The 15,666-nt window shown below is 40.5% G+C and overlaps 1 protein-coding gene across 1 annotated transcript; it reads left to right on the top strand.

Moving 5' to 3' along the window:
- Positions 1-1,474: 1,474 nt before the first annotated feature.
- On the top strand, positions 1,475-8,329 carry LOC137092163 (E3 ubiquitin-protein ligase TRIM35-like). The gene is made up of 6 exons (XM_067456423.1): positions 1,475-1,870; positions 5,569-5,664; positions 5,777-6,007; positions 6,118-6,140; positions 6,223-6,341; positions 7,782-8,329. Exons 1-6 carry the CDS (start codon positions 1,475-1,477, stop codon positions 8,327-8,329), a joined length of 1,413 nt encoding a protein of 470 aa, XP_067312524.1.
- The last annotated feature ends 7,337 nt before the right edge of the window (positions 8,330-15,666 follow it).

Below are 15,666 nucleotides of genomic sequence, written 5' to 3'. Positions count from 1 at the left end.
TTTTAGGTGCAGATGCTTCAGCCATTGTTACAGAATAGTTTTCTATTTGAAAAACAAAAATAAAAACACAAGCTGTTTTCTGTGTTTAGATAGACTGCTGAATTGCTCGGCCTTTTAAACACACACCGCAAGGAGTGTGGGGGGAGCAGGTGCATTCTCCAGCGCCGATGGGCGTGTTAGGGGCGGGGACTGGGTGTGTGTCTTTACACACGCTCCCACAGCTCATTCCGCTTCTGTCATCGGAGAGAGAGGACGCTTTTACACCGAGCTCTATAAGAAAACATTGTTTTTTTCTAAAGAAAACTTCGTACTTTCTTTGATATGTTTAATACATATACCTTTTTGAACCTACTCTATAACTTTATATTTCTGAAAAAAACTTTTTAAAATGATTGAACATTGACTTTTTAACAAAAAGCTGTATGTATGTCAAAGAGAAAAACAACTTTAACTTGTCTTTATCTTTAAACATACCATACCCTTGTATTTAACAGAGACGTTTTTAATACTTTAAAACATCTAAAATGTATGTGAAATACAATCTTTGTTTAATAAAAACTGATTTCCATGATCTTATACTTGTCACTGCTATTCCTATGGCATAACCCACCCATATTAAAAGGTTCAAGCACATTTGAAACATTCTTTGATTGTTTTCAAACAGTTACGAAAGCACACATACACAAAGTTACCAAAACAGTCATAAATTCCTTTGAAAGGGGGGTGTATAGGAGGTGGAGGGAGGTTATAAAACAGATAGTCAAACTGATAGTCATGAAACAGGTGTCTGGAAATTGTGTCCAGGAACAGGTGTCCAGTCCGGTGGGAGGGAGGGGGGGAAGGAGGGGGGTTATGGAATTTTTATGACCCCATCAATCAATCAAATTTGACACATGGTGCCCTCAATTCTCTCTCAAAACAATTCCATTAAGTAGTATTCATTACCATAGTCAGGTTTTTGTCATAGGAAACCAATATTTTTGTTTAAATTTTACTTAATTATTTTGTGTGATGTTTGCAGTTACTCATTTTGAATGGTTGATTTTTAATGTGCTCATTTGATTAATTCTAACTCAATTTTGAAGTGTTGTTGAATTTAATTAATAACATTGCTTGTAATCTGTTGCCACAATTTTATTGAGTAGATATAGGGTATTATTTTTTACAGTGCACGTTTATGTAAATGACTTAAAGTTATTAAGTATTAAAGAAAAAAAAAGATGTCTAACTTGTTAGACTAGATTTAGTGGTTTATGTAACCCCATAATCTCCACCCTCTTACAAACCCTATCAGGAAGAGACCAGTCTTATTATTTCTTACTTTCAGAGCTGTGAAGAACAGAGAAGGACACTTTATATTAGGATTATTGTGTGTTTCTGAATTCGTCTTTAATTGTAATTATTAACTTTTCAAAGCAAAGATTAGAAAGTGAAAGTAAATTGTAGATTATCGGATCTTTTACAAGACGAGGAAATGGATTCAAAATCTGCTGAAGAGCTTTCTTGTCCTATTTGCTGTGAAATCTTCAAGGCTCCTGTTTTTCTGTCCTGTAGTCACAGTATTTGTAAAGAGTGTCTGCAACAGTTCTGGAAAACTAAGGAAACTCAGGAGTGTCCCGTCTGCAGGAGAAGATCCTCAAGAGGTGATCCTCCAGTTAATCTCACGTTAAAAAACTTGTGTGAATCGTTGATAAAGGAGAGAAATGAGAGGCGTTCATCAGAGTCTGAGGAGATCTGCAGTTTACACAGTGAGAAACTCAAACTCTTCTGTCTGGAGGACAAACAGCCTGTGTGTTTAGTGTGCATAGTCTCAAAACAACACGATAATCATAAATTCAGACCCTTCAGTGAAGTGGTTTCAACTCACAAGGTAAGACAAATGTCTCTCATTTCATGTGATAAATACAGTGCTAAACAGACACACATACTAATTGTGTATACAATAGACAAGTAGACATGGCCACAGGTGTATAACTCCAGCTCTCGGCCTGCAGACGCTTCTACACACATTAGTGTAAGAATGGGTCGCTCTCAGGAGCTCAGTGAACTCAAGCGTGGGGCCGTGATAGGTTGCCACCTGTGCAATAAGTCCATTCCTGACATTTCCTCACTACTAAATATTCCACGCTCAACTGTTAGTGGGATTATAACAAAGTGGAAGCGATTGGGAACAACAGCAACTCAGCCATGAAGTGTTAGGCTACATAAAAAAAATGCAGTGGAGTAAAGCAGCCGCCACTGGACTCTAGAGCAGTGAGACGTGTTCTCTGAGCGACCAATCACGCTTCAGTCTGACAATCCCATGGACAGGTCTGGGTTTGGTGATCGCCAGGAGAACGGAACTAGCCTGATTGCATCGTGATAAGTGTACATTTTGGTGGAGGGGGTGGGGGTGGTTATGGTGTGGGGTTGTTTTTCAGGGGTCGGGTTTGGTCTCTTAGTTCCAGTAGTAGGTTTCCACTGAATGAAGCCCTAGCTTGACGCTTTGTCCACTCTCTTCGTCCGAATCCACATCAATAAATCCACAGAACCACTTGTGTGAAAATGTATCTTTTTACTCGATTAGCAACAAAACCATAATCACAAGAATATTACAAAAAATAAAATGATTAATTAACGAGAGAGAGAAAAGGTGAAAAAACTGTGAGGCTCCACTCTCTCCTTGCCTGACTCCGATCACCGCAAAACTTTTTTCCTTCCTTCTCTCCATTCTCGCGAGAGTCTTAAAGGTACATGTGTTTAAAGGTTAAAAAAACACCAAAACGGTCCTATATTCCTCAAATATCACTAATGTATTATAAATGCACTCTAAATTATACACACACATTTTAGATAATTACACAATTAACTCCTTGCATTACTGTAAATATTAACTGCATCAACCTAATGTAAATATCCCTTTCAATTTCCTCCACATAAAATGAATAATGTAAATTACTATTTAACTATGTAAAATAAAATAATGTATTAATTGCATTTAGGCTTCTACATTACCGGCCCCTAATTGTTATCAATGCCCTTAAAAAACAATTACTCAAAAACTTAGATTAAAGGAGGCTACATGCTAACTAACAAACTTTCAAAAAAAAAATCTTCTTGATCTTCGCCCTGTCCAAAATAGGGTCTTTCCTTTGGCACGGTTTATACGTTGTCATCAGATCCTTGAAGAAGACATAGCTTTGTTATCGGGCGACAAAACTCAGTGCTCTTAGTCTTGACTTTCACTTGACGGAATGTGCCAAGTGTAAAGTTTGATTGAGGGGGGATTATGATGCGGGTTGTTTTTCAGGGGTTGGGCTTGGCCCCTTAGTTTCAGTGGAAGGAACTCTTAATGCTTCAGCATACCAAGACATTTTGGACAATTTCATGCACAGTTTGGGGACGGCCCCTTCCTGTCCCAGCATGACGGCGCACCAGTGCACAAAACGTCGGTCCATAAAGACATGGATGAGGAGTTTGGTGTGGAGGAACTTGACTGGCCTGCACAGAGTCCTGAGCTCAACCCGATAGAACAGCTTTGGGATGAATTAGAGCGGCGACTGAGAGCCAGGCCTTCTCGTCCAACATCAGTGCCTGACCTCACAAATGAGCTTCTAGAAGAACGGGCAAAAATCCCCATAAACACACTCCTAAACCTTGAGGAAAGCCTTCCCAGAAGAGCTGAAGCTGTTAGAGAGGGTGGGCCGACTCCATATTAAACCCTACGGATTAACAATGGGAAGGCATTAAAGTTCATGTGCATGTAAAGGCAGGCTTCGCACAACTTTTGGCAATATAGTGTACTTTCAGTTCCTGTATTTGCATTTGTACAACCACACATTTACAACTGCAGGGATATAATAATTAAGAATTGGCCATTGCAAAAAAAAAACACATATGTTTGGTTACATGTTTGAAAACACGATTTCTTGATGTTCCTCAATTGCAATTAAAACATACAAAAATATATGTCCTGCCATTTTCAGGCCCAAATGGGTAACACTTTACTTGAAGGGGTGTGCATAAGACTGACATGACACCTTCATAATCATGACATGACACGTGTCATGAATATGAAGGAGTTTTTATGCATGTTTATGACAACTGTCATTAAGTGTCATTCGCTTAATTATGTCATTTTTAATGCAATGATGACATTTCGGAGTTGTCTTTGTTATGACAACTTGACATAAACCAATACATCATAACCTGTCAGTGTCTTTGTCATGACAACTTGACATTACCAAGACAACATAACCTGTCATAAACAGACATGAAATGACATAGCAGATTAATTATCAAATTTAAGAAACTACTTAGCTTTTTGGGTTTACATTACATTAGTTGCTAGGCAACGTGGGGGAGAGGATGCTGGCGTTGTCTGTTTGCCGCTTCTCCACACACAAATCATGTTAACTTTACTATTAAATTTAGATTTTATTATATTTTCTTATGTTTGTGACTAGTCTAACAGAGCTACTATTGGGACTGTTGCTGATTGCTGGCAGCCACTGAGAGGACGTTGTTTGCCGTTTCTTCACCGCTTCTCTTCTGTTTTTGTTTGAATTTGTGGTTGGTTTTGGTTTGAAGGACATTTGATGTTGCTCGCTGCGGCTGCTCTCTCTTCTGGGTGTCGGCTGCTCACTGGTGGTCTCCCTCGGGCTTGAACTGCATGGTGGCTGAAGTTTGCACCAGGCTAGCGTCATCAGCGTCCGGCATGATGTTGAGATGTAATTTTTACTTGTTATTCATGTATTGTTATATGTGTGTATATGATGTTGATATATATATGTTTATTTTGTGTAATGGCCATTATTTGTGTATGTGTTTTCCCCTTTTTGCGTTAATTGGTGCTGGTCCCCTGTGTATAAATTAAAGCCTTGTGTTTTTAAGAGTCAGTTCTGTGAGAGGGCAGGTCTTAAAAATTAAATGATTGATTTTATTTCTCGAACTCCTTTTCATATTTTTAAGACATTTGAAATTGTCTATTATCTAACCTTCTGTTGAAGCTGGTGGAGGAAACATAAAAAATAAAATAAAACATTGTGAACTGAAAAATATTAATGATGCTGTTATTAAAAAATAATTTGGCAGCGTATTAACACCTAATTACATTTTAATGACAAATGAAACTTGTGCCACTGAAAAATTTTTATGACATTATAATGGCCTCAGTCAACATCAAAACCAACCACATGACAGATTAAGGTTAACCCTATAAGCTAAGTAAGTTTCTTAAATTTGATAATCTGTTATGTCATGTTTATGACAGGTTATGTTGTCTTGGTAATGTCAAGTTGTCATGACAAAGACACTGACAGGTTATGATGTATTGGTTTATGTCAAGTTGTCATAACAAAGACAACTCCGAAATGTCATCATCGCATTAAAAATGACATAATTAAGCGAATGACACTTAATGACAGTTGTCATAAACATGCATAAAAACTCCTTCATATTCATGACACGTGTCATGTCATGATTATGAAGGTGTCATGTCAGTCTTATGCACACCCCTTCAAGTAAAGTGTTACCGTTTAGACGTCTTAAAGCTTCATCAGTTTCACAGATTTTCATCTTAACCTGTAGGAGGAATTTAATACAGCGCTGACGTCCTTACAAAACAAGCTCAAACATGGAGAAGAAATGAAAGGAGAGTGTGATAAAACAATCCAACACATCGAGGTGAGGATGAATAAAGAGTTAAACACTCAACATTCACACACAGTTTATTATTGACATTAGTGGAGTGTGTGTTCACACAGAGCTGACTGAAGTGAATGTGATGTGATTTCAGTCTCAAGCTGAGCACACAGAGCGTCAGATTAAAGAAGAGTTTGAGAAGCTTCATCAGTTTCTCAGAGACGAAGAAGAAGCTACAATCACTGCACTGAGGGAGGAAGAGGAGCAGAAGAAGCAGAGGATGAAGGAGAAGCTGGAGGAGATGAACACACACATCTCAGCTCTTTCACACACAATCAGAGACATGGAGGAGATGATGAAAGCCAATGACGTCTCGTTTCTAAAGGTGACCAATCAATCTGGCTTCATTCTTTGAGCATAAAACAACTTGAGACTCACTGACAATGAGAGTGTTTGATAAGATATTAACATGTTTTCAAACTCTATATTTTCCAGAACTTTAACGCCTCAATGGAAAGGTGAGTGAGCTGCTCGTATCTCTTCTCTCAGTGGATCTGAACTCAAATTCACTGCAGTTCTGACTCCTGAATGTTCCTCCAGAGTCCAGATCCCACAGCCGGATCCACGGATGAGTTCTGGAGCTTTGATTGATGTGTCCCGTTATCTGGGTAACCTGCGGTCCAGAGTCTGGAAGAAGATGCTGGAAACTGTCCAACACAGTGAGTCTCAGCAGATCTGACACCAGCGCAAAACATCCTTCAGATAGAAACACACACAACATTAACATCTGATAGAAATATATTTAATAATCACTGGAGTTTCTGAGTGAATCTGAACTGTATTTCAGAAGATCATCAGATCATACAGTGAACTCATAATGACTACAGAAGTCTGTTCCTCATGGTCTCTGCTTATGTGTTAGGATACAATAGTGTTTATTGAATATGATATTAAACCTGAAGCCTCAATCCATTCTGACAGAAACTGACAGACCATTGTCATGATAGCAGGATTTATGATCTCTTTCCTATAGTGTATGATATACAGAAAAATATACAGGTTTGTGTTGAACATTTATGGAGCAACAGATTTTGTGTGAAAATAAATCATAAAAGTGGTTTACTTTATTATAAAATATGTCAAATGTATGAGGTGATGAGGGCCACACATGGGGCAAAAGGCACAGTATTAATACAAATACTTTAGCTAAAATAATATGTTTTATTTAATACCTGTTCAAAACAATCACTTTAGCAAACTTTGAACTATTTTCAGTTTATTTTGATGAATAAAATAATTCATTTTTAAATAATAAATATGCTGTCATTAAAATATGTTAATATAGAAATATATCTGAAAATATCAAAACAAAATCATTTAAATAAGTAAAGATTCTGAAAGCATTGAAGGAGATCCCATAATAATTTAATATGTATTTACAGTAATAACAATAACTTATATTTTATTATAATATGATGGTTTTTAAATATGATGGTTTCATTATAAATATGGTGATTATCTCTAAGGTGGACACACAGCTTAATAAATGAAACTTATCATCTGAATCTAACCGTCATGTCAACAAATGGAAAAGTCAGCAGCTGTTTATTATCATGTTAAATATGGTGCCTTTACCCCAAATACCATACTTTTACATATTCCACCATTACTAAAAAACTGATGCTTTAATTACCTTGAACAAAACTGACAACATTAACAATAATAATAATATTAAATTATAATAATTATACCGCCTTGTATTTGCTACTTAAATCTTTTTAAAAACATCAAATATAAGATCAAATGAGCGCAGGATCAACTTTGCGCTGCTGCCTGAGATCGCCTCAAAGATCAGACGAATCTCCACGAGCGTCTCGAAAAGTGCATGTTTTGGAAAGTGCTGAGGCAAGTTTTTGTGTCATCTAATGGTTTAGAGGAAAATAAAATCAAAGAGCCTTTAGCCCCGTTATACCCAACATGTGTTAGGATACAATAGTGTTTATTGAATATGATATTAAACCTGAAGCCTCAATCCATTCTGACAGAAACTGACAGACCATTGTCATGATAGCAGGATTTATAGAAAGTCTTTATATGTGTTTTATATTTACATTTCTGATCATATTTCATCCTGTAATCTGATGTTCTTCTCTTTGCAGCTCCGTTGACTCTTGATCCAAACACAGCAGATCCTCGTCTCACACTCTCGTCTGATCTGACCAGTGTGTGTGTGTCGCTCAGTGATGGAGATAAAACACTTCCTGATAATCCAGAGAGGTTTGACAGGTATCCATGTGTCCTGGGATCTGAGGGCTTTAACTCAGGAACACACTGCTGGGATGTGGAGGTCGGTGACAGTACAGGCTGGACTCTTGGAATAACCACAGCATCAAACCAGAGGAAGGGAGCGGATTTCATTAAGTCTAATGTCTGGTTTGTGGGGTACGTGAACAGCGAATACTGCTCTCAATCCCCAGATCAACCCTTCACTGCCTTTCCTGTTAAAGTGAAGCTTCAGCGTGTGAGAGTTCAGCTGGACTATGACAGAGGAACAGTGTCATTCTCTGATCCTGTAACTAACACACATTTACTCACATTCAGGACGTCCTTCACTGAGACTGTCTTTCCATTCTTATGTAATGGCTGCAGAACTCCTCTGAGGATCTTACCAGTTAAACTGATTATTACAGCAGAAAATCACAGTTAAATCTGATTCTGCCTCCAGATCAATGGGTTATTGATGTGATATGATACAAATGACTATAATTAGTATTGTCATAATTTAAAATGCAGTGAATGGTTAAACATTTATTTGTCTTACATGGACCTGTTGTTATAAAAACTGCTTTGTCTTTTGATTCTTTACATTTTTGAGCCCAATCTCAGAATTGTCCTGTGGTGTGACCGTCTCAAGCATGGGTCAGAAAACTACAACTTTCATAAATTAAAAAGAAAAAGAAAGAGAAAAGCATAAAAATAATCTGTGCTATGGTGATTACAGTTTTTTTGAGCACTTTGTTATTTTGGCTTGGATTTTAATTTCTTGAAATATGAACTGAATTTAGAAATGCTTGGCTGTGTTTAATAAACTAAATGTATTTTTGAAATGAAGACGGCGTTTGGAGTGGAGTGTGTGTTAAATAATCACTGTTCCCTGAATCAACGGCTCAATACAAGAGGTCGACCTAAGAGTTCACTGTAAAAAATCCCCATAACATTTACGGTAAAACAAACGGCAGCTGTGGTCGCCAGAACTTCACCGTATACGGTAGCAACATTTTAGGTTTTACAGATTTAAGTTAAATTTACAGTAAATAACTGTATTTCATTAACTGAAATAGTGTTGAATTACCAACCTATTGAAATGCTAATATCTTGTCACATGCCTGTCCTGTCTTGTGTGCACTTGTGGGTTTTGTTATGTTGAGCATGTGCTCGTGTCCCTGTCAGTTCCCTCCCCCTTGTTATCTGATTATTGGTTAATTTGCCCCACCTGTTCTCCCTCATTATCTGCCTTGTTTGTTCCCTTTATAATCTCCTTGTGTTTGTCAGTCTGTGTTGGATCCTTGTGTAATGTCTGCATCTCCCATTCTCCCTGTGATTCTGTTGGTTTGTTTAAGTTTATATTTTATTATTCTATTGTGTGTTTTTCCCCCTCGTGGGTTTTGTTTTGAGTTTGTTTTATTTGTTATAAATAAATATATTATTTTCTGCACTTGAGTCCTCGCACCATTTTCCCTTGTCTGTGACGTGACAGAAGGATCCAACCCTCTGAGGACTCAGCAGGACTTGTTTTTTTGTTGTTTGTTTTTCCCTTTTTTTTCCCTCATGGAGTTTGGGAAGAGACTACGAGTGATGCGACACCTAAACTCGAAGTACATCCGGCAACAGGGGTCGGATGTACAAGAGTTTGCAGGACTGTTCCTCAAGGAGGTCGAACATTTTGGGCTCAACGAGGCAGAGTGGAAGGAGACTTTTAACCTCTGCCTCGACATGCCCCTCTCTCCAGGGGTGATGGACAGGATGGGGAGTCTGGGGTTCTGGGAATTTGTCTACTGCCTGGGCCCCAGTCCTTCCATGGTGCGTGTTCCGGTGGTCCCTGCTCCGGTGGTCCCGAAACGGAGGAGGAGGAGAAAGGCTCCCTCCGTACCTGCTCCGGTGGTCCCGATTCCAGGGGTCCCAGTACCGGTGGATCGGATTCCGGTGGTCTCTTTGCCGGCGGATCGTATTCCGGTGGTCCCTATGCTGGCGGATCGTATTCCGGTGGTCCCAGTACCGGCGGATCGTGCGCCGGTGGTCCCTGTGCCGGTGGATCATGTTCCGGTGGTCCCTGTGCCGGTGGATCGTGCTCCGGTGGTCCCTGTGCCGGTGGATCGTGCTCCGGTGGTCCCTGTGCCGGTGGATCGTGTTCCGGTGGTCCCTGTGCCGGTGGATCGTGTTCCGGTGGTCCCTGTGCCGGTGGATCGTGTTCCGGTGGTCCCGAGTCCGGAAACGGCCTGGAGGGCTGTGATGGGATGCTTTGTGGTGGCAGTCCTGCATGCGTGGAAGGAGCACAGGGCTTTATCCAAAGCCCCGGAGGCAGTTCCGGTGGTCCCAGTTCCGGTGGATCGTGTGCCGGTGGTCTCAGTTCCGGTGGATCGTGTTCCGGTGGTCCCTGTGCCGGTGGATCGTGTTCCGGTGGTCCCAGTTCCGGCAGATCATGTTCCGGTGGTCCCAATGCCAGCAGATCGTATTCCGGTGGTCCCAGTGCCGGTGGATACTGCTGGACTGGAGAAGTTTCCCCAACGCCCTGCCTGCGCCGCTGAGGCGCCCTGCTCTCCCTGCGCCGCTGAGGCGCCCTGCTCTCCCTGCGCCCCTGAGGCGCCCTGCTCTCCCTGCGCCCCTGAGCAGTCCTGCTCTCCCTGCGCCGCTGAGGCGTCCTGCTCTCCGTGCGCCGCTGAGGCGTCCTGCTCTCCGTGCGCCGCTGAGGCGTCCTGCTCTCCGTGCGCCGCTGAGGCGTCCTGCTCTCCGTGCGCCGCTGAGGCGTCCTGCTCTCCGTGCGCCGCTGAGGCGTCCTGCTCTCCGTGCGCCGCTGAGGCGTCCTGCTCTCCGTGCGCCGCTGAGGCGTCCTGCTCTCCGTGCGCCGCTGAGGCGTCCTGCTCTCACCGCGCCGCTGAGGCGTCCTGCTCTCACCGCGCCGCTGAGGCGTCCTGCTCTCCCTGCGCCGCTGAGGCGTCCTGCTCTCCGTGCGCCGCTGAGGCGTCCTGCTCTCCGTGCGCCGCTGAGGCGTCCTGCTCTCACCGCGCCGCTGAGGCGTCCTGCTCTCACCGCGCCGCTGAGGCGTCCTGCTCTCACCGCGCCGCTGAGGCGTCCTGCTCTCACCGCGCCACTGAGGCGTCCTGCTCTCACCGCGCCGCTGAGGCGTCCTGCTCTCACCGCGCCACTGAAGTGTGCTGCTCTCACCGCGCCTCCCTGGCGCCCCCTGCACTCACCGCGCCTCTCTGGCGCCCTGCTCTCACCGCGCCTCCCTGGCGCCCTGCTCTACCCGCACTGCCCTGGCTGCCTGAACTCTATGGGCCGCCCCGGCCGCTTGAACTTGGTGGGCCTCCCTGGCCATTCGAACTTTGTGGGCCACCATGGCCTCCTGAACTTTTTGTTTTCCTCGTTCCTCCCTTGTTTACCCCTCCCTTGTCTGTACCTTCTTTGTCTGTCCCTCCCGTGCCCCCCTGGTCTGTCCCTCCCGTGCCCCCCTGGTCTGTCCCTCCCGTGCCCCCCTGGTCTGTCCCTCCCGTGCCCCCCTGGTCTGTCCCTCCCGTCCCTCCCTGGTCTGTCCCTCCCGTCCCTCCCTGGTCTGTCCCTCCCGTCCCTCCCTGGTCTGTCCCTCCCGTCCCTCCCTGGTCTGTCCCTCCCGTCCCTCCCTGGTCTGTCCCTCCCGTCCCTAGTGGAGCGTCTGGTAGCCGCTCTTTAAGGAGGGGGTAATGTCACATGCCTGTCCTGTCTTGTGTGCACTTGTGGGTTTTGTTATGTTGAGCATGTGCTCGTGTCCCTGTCAGTTCCCTCCCCCTTGTTATCTGATTATTGGTTAATTTGCCCCACCTGTTCTCCCTCATTATCTGCCTTGTTTGTTCCCTTTATAATCTCCTTGTGTTTGTCAGTCTGTGTTGGATCCTTGTGTAATGTCTGCATCTCCCATTCTCCCTGTGATTCTGTTGGTTTGTTTAAGTTTATATTTTATTATTCTATTGTGTGTTTTTCCCCCTCGTGGGTTTTGTTTTGAGTTTGTTTTATTTGTTATAAATAAATATATTATTTTCTGCACTTGAGTCCTCGCACCATTTTCCCTTGTCTGTGACGTGACATATCTGTGATGTACCTTTGATATACACTGACAACCAATCACAGTGGAGATGAGTCACATGACGAATCAAAGCTCAGGAGGACAACATTAATGAACAGAAGGTGTCATTCACACAAACACTAAACATCATCACGGTAACACACATGACATTTTACAAATAAAATAATCATTAACAACATTAAATTTAACATAAAACCCTAATGTCTGTAACTGGTTAGAAAACAAAAAGAAACAGTTATTTCAATGAAAATATATCAAATGTCAAGTGTCACGCAGGGAATTCTGGGAATATCAGTTTACGTTTTTTCACTGTAAATTACACAAAAGTCTCCAATTGAAAATTTTCTGATCACATCTACATTTTTCAGGCGGCCAAATTGAATTTCTGTGAATTAAATTGCATCAATGTGATCAATCTCTAGAAAATTTCAATTGGAGACTTTTTTTTTTTTTTTTTTTTTGCAACTACTTGAACACCCGCAGGAAAGACTTTGAAACAAGCCAGCTGCTCAGCAAGAGAGAAGATGAACAATCCCTGTGTGCTCAACTCCAGAAGAAGATCAAGGAGATTCAGGTATTTTGAGTTCCTTGTTTAAACTAAAGATTTAAAAGACTAAAAGATCAGGTAACACTTTATAATAACGTTCAGTTGTAAGTCATTTATAAGTGGTTAGTTAATGATGAACTAATCATTTACAAAACATTCATAAATGATTATCAAGTGATATGCTAACATTTTATAAATGTTTTGTAAATTTCGTAACAAGTCATTTACAAGTGATTAGTAAATAATTAACTAATGATTTATGAAACATGACTACGTGTTCATTAATGATTAATGAGTGATTTGTTAATTATTTTACATATATTTAGTAGATTCAGTTTTAAGTAATTTACAATTAATTAGTTAATGATGAACTAATGATTTACAAAACATGACAATGCATTTCATAAATGTTACTTTTTTGTATTTTTTGTAGATTCAGTTATAAATTATTTATAAGTTATTAGATAATGATAAACTAATCATTTTCAAATTATGATTATATATTCATAAATGATTAAGTATAATATGCTAACAATCTGCAAATCTGTGGTAAGTTATCTTAAAAAATAGCATATCATAAAATAATCAAACAGATCGTTAGTAAATGGTTAAGTTACTAGTTAATATATTATTAATCACTGAAATGTGAGTGTACCATTATCTCAAGTTATGAACAAATGATGATCAAACCATTAGTAGATAATGAATATATAATTTATTGATGCATCATTACATTTTTAAGCTGATCTGTTAAAACCCACAAAATGCATTTATGCTAAAGCTATTTTTTTTAAAGAATGATAAATTACTAGTTGTCAAATTAATAAACATTAATTAAAAAATTTAATTCTGCTATTCCTCACCTGCTGCAATAGAAATGTGTAAATATGTAATTGATCTAATTACTGAAAGCATTTAACTCCAATTCGTCACAACCAATCCCTTCCCTAAACCTACCCGTTTGTGTTTTATATATAAATAAAAAAACAGGCAGATACGACTGCAGGAGCAATTTATTCAAAAAGTACAAATATTCCAAGTGTCCCGAGGCCAAACGATTGGTGTGTGTGAAGTAAATCCGCAGAAGCGATCAGCAGCGTCGAGTCCATTCACCGGCCGATGATTAATGATTAACACATTTCAAATTTTGCCGCCCGGAAGAAACGTCACGTCAGCTTTGACAGCATTGGCTGTCGTGTGTCTCGGGACCAATCGCGTCATTACGTCAGCTTTGATTGTAAAATGCCATTGGCTCTCGTGTGTCATGTGACCGATTGCGTCATGTTAACGAGCCGGGAGTATAGAGTGCCGAAGTCATGACGTCACATTGTAGGCCAAAACGCGGAAGTGAGTTCGCATTTTAGCACTTCCGGTTCCCTCGCTCTAAAGTCTACGGGTTTTTTGAATGGGCTTTTGCTAATTCGCCTGAAATAAGGTCTGTGGCCAGGGCTGGACTGGTAATCTGGCATACCGCCCGGTGGGCCGACGCACTTTTGGGGCCGGAATAGTGTTTAAAATTAAAAAAAACAAAAAAACATTTTTACCACTGACAACATGCAGCGACAGCGGCCCATTGGTTTGTCTTCTGAATTGACAAACCGAAGCGAGAGAGACCTCCCCTCCATATTAGGCGCTTTTTTCTATTTATTTATTTATTATTTGAGAGCATGGAACTGCAAAAGGCGAATATCCACACAGCACAGCCGCTGACGAACGTACGCTGCGTTTAAATACTGCTCTACGAACGGCACTTTGACTTATTTAGTTTTATTCAATCGTTTGATATGGAAACATTACAGTTCTGTGGTGAATCCGCTGAAAACAGCCGCGAGCACGTAGCCTATTCATGACGAGGGAAAGTGAAAAACGGCAATACACACAAACGCTTCACTTCAGCACAACCACAACTTACTCTGCAGCTACTAACAGCGAAGAAATATGGTGTTTAGGAAGAAACATTTATTAAAAATGTTGCTATATTACATAAATTAATATTGCAGAATATAAATCACTTTTATAGAGGCTGTTTTCGTATTTTCTACAAGTGTTTACATTTTTTTTTATTTGCAAATAAGTTTATTATATATGTTTTATATAGTTTTGGAAACAATATAGCCATATAATGATGAGCAAGGTTTGTACAGTCTGTGTTTTTTACCCTGTGACTACCATGATCTTACAGTTAAATGAAACTGGTCTACAGTTAAACTAGTCTATAAAACAGCTTTAAGTCTAGATCCCATAAATAAAGGACAAAGCTTTTTTTTCCTCTTTAAAAGTTTTATTAACTTTTTTTAATAGATTTAATGAAATGTAATAGCCTCATGAAAGATAGGTATCAGTGTCTTACTTAAATGATGTGTTAACTCTTGAAAAATATGATTGTTCAGCCCCAGAAATGTGATGATTTACTCACCCTAATGTCATTCCAAACCTAAATGAATTTATTTCTGTGTAGCATAAAATAAAATAATTTGAGTCAGTTTTTTTGTTCATACAATATTCAAATGGTAGCCTAACCAAAATGGGTTGGTTGCCAACATTCTTCAAAACATCTTCTTTTGTGTTTCCCAGAAGGCATGCAGGTTTGAAATGACACGAGAGTAAATGATGACAGCATTTAAAAGCAGTAAATGTACTTTACAGCATCCTAGCTCAAAATCATCAGTGCTTTACTGCTAAGGGCATTTCTGTCTGACCAAAAAAGCAATATTAAGTTTATCTGCATTTGCAGCAAATTCGATAATATCTATCATTATTTGTCCTAGTTTTATTTATATACGCCAATTTAATGCCCCAACCGCAGCAGAAACATTCACGGGGAACTCATGGGCCGGATGTGCTGGGTATGCCGGAGCCGAATTTGAGCCCCAGTCCAGCCCTGTCTGTGGTTAACAAAGCCTCTAAATATTTTCACGTTTTGATCTATGAAATAAAACACACTAGTTCTAACCTGCTTGTGATTTTTTTAACTTTATTGTGTATTAAAACTTTATTAATTTACTCACTGCCTAGTCCAAACACATTGAATTACGTTGTTTCAATCTATATTAAACACACATAAAACAGAAAGAAAGAAAGAAAGAAAGAAAGAAGGGAACTTTACTTTCTTTCTTTCTTTCTTTCTTTCTTTCTTTCTTTCTTTCTTTCTTTCTTTCTT

Source organism: Pseudorasbora parva, chromosome 11 (assembly GCF_024679245.1).
Source record: "Pseudorasbora parva isolate DD20220531a chromosome 11, ASM2467924v1, whole genome shotgun sequence".
Lineage (NCBI taxonomy): Eukaryota > Metazoa > Chordata > Actinopteri > Cypriniformes > Gobionidae > Pseudorasbora > Pseudorasbora parva.
The sequence above is the reverse complement of the archived record's forward strand: the minus strand, read 5'-3'. Positions and strand labels throughout refer to the sequence as shown.

Coding starts and splice junctions, on each gene's coding strand:
- LOC137092163 (XM_067456423.1), top strand. CDS start 1,475: ATGGATTCAAAATCTGCTGAAGAGCTTTCTTGTCCTATTTGCTGTGAA. Junction 6,141..6,222: donor TTTAACGCCTCAATGGAAAG/GTGAGTGAGCTG, acceptor ATGTTCCTCCAG/AGTCCAGATCCCACAGCCGG. Junction 6,342..7,781: donor GCTGGAAACTGTCCAACACA/GTGAGTCTCAGC, acceptor TTCTCTTTGCAG/CTCCGTTGACTCTTGATCCA.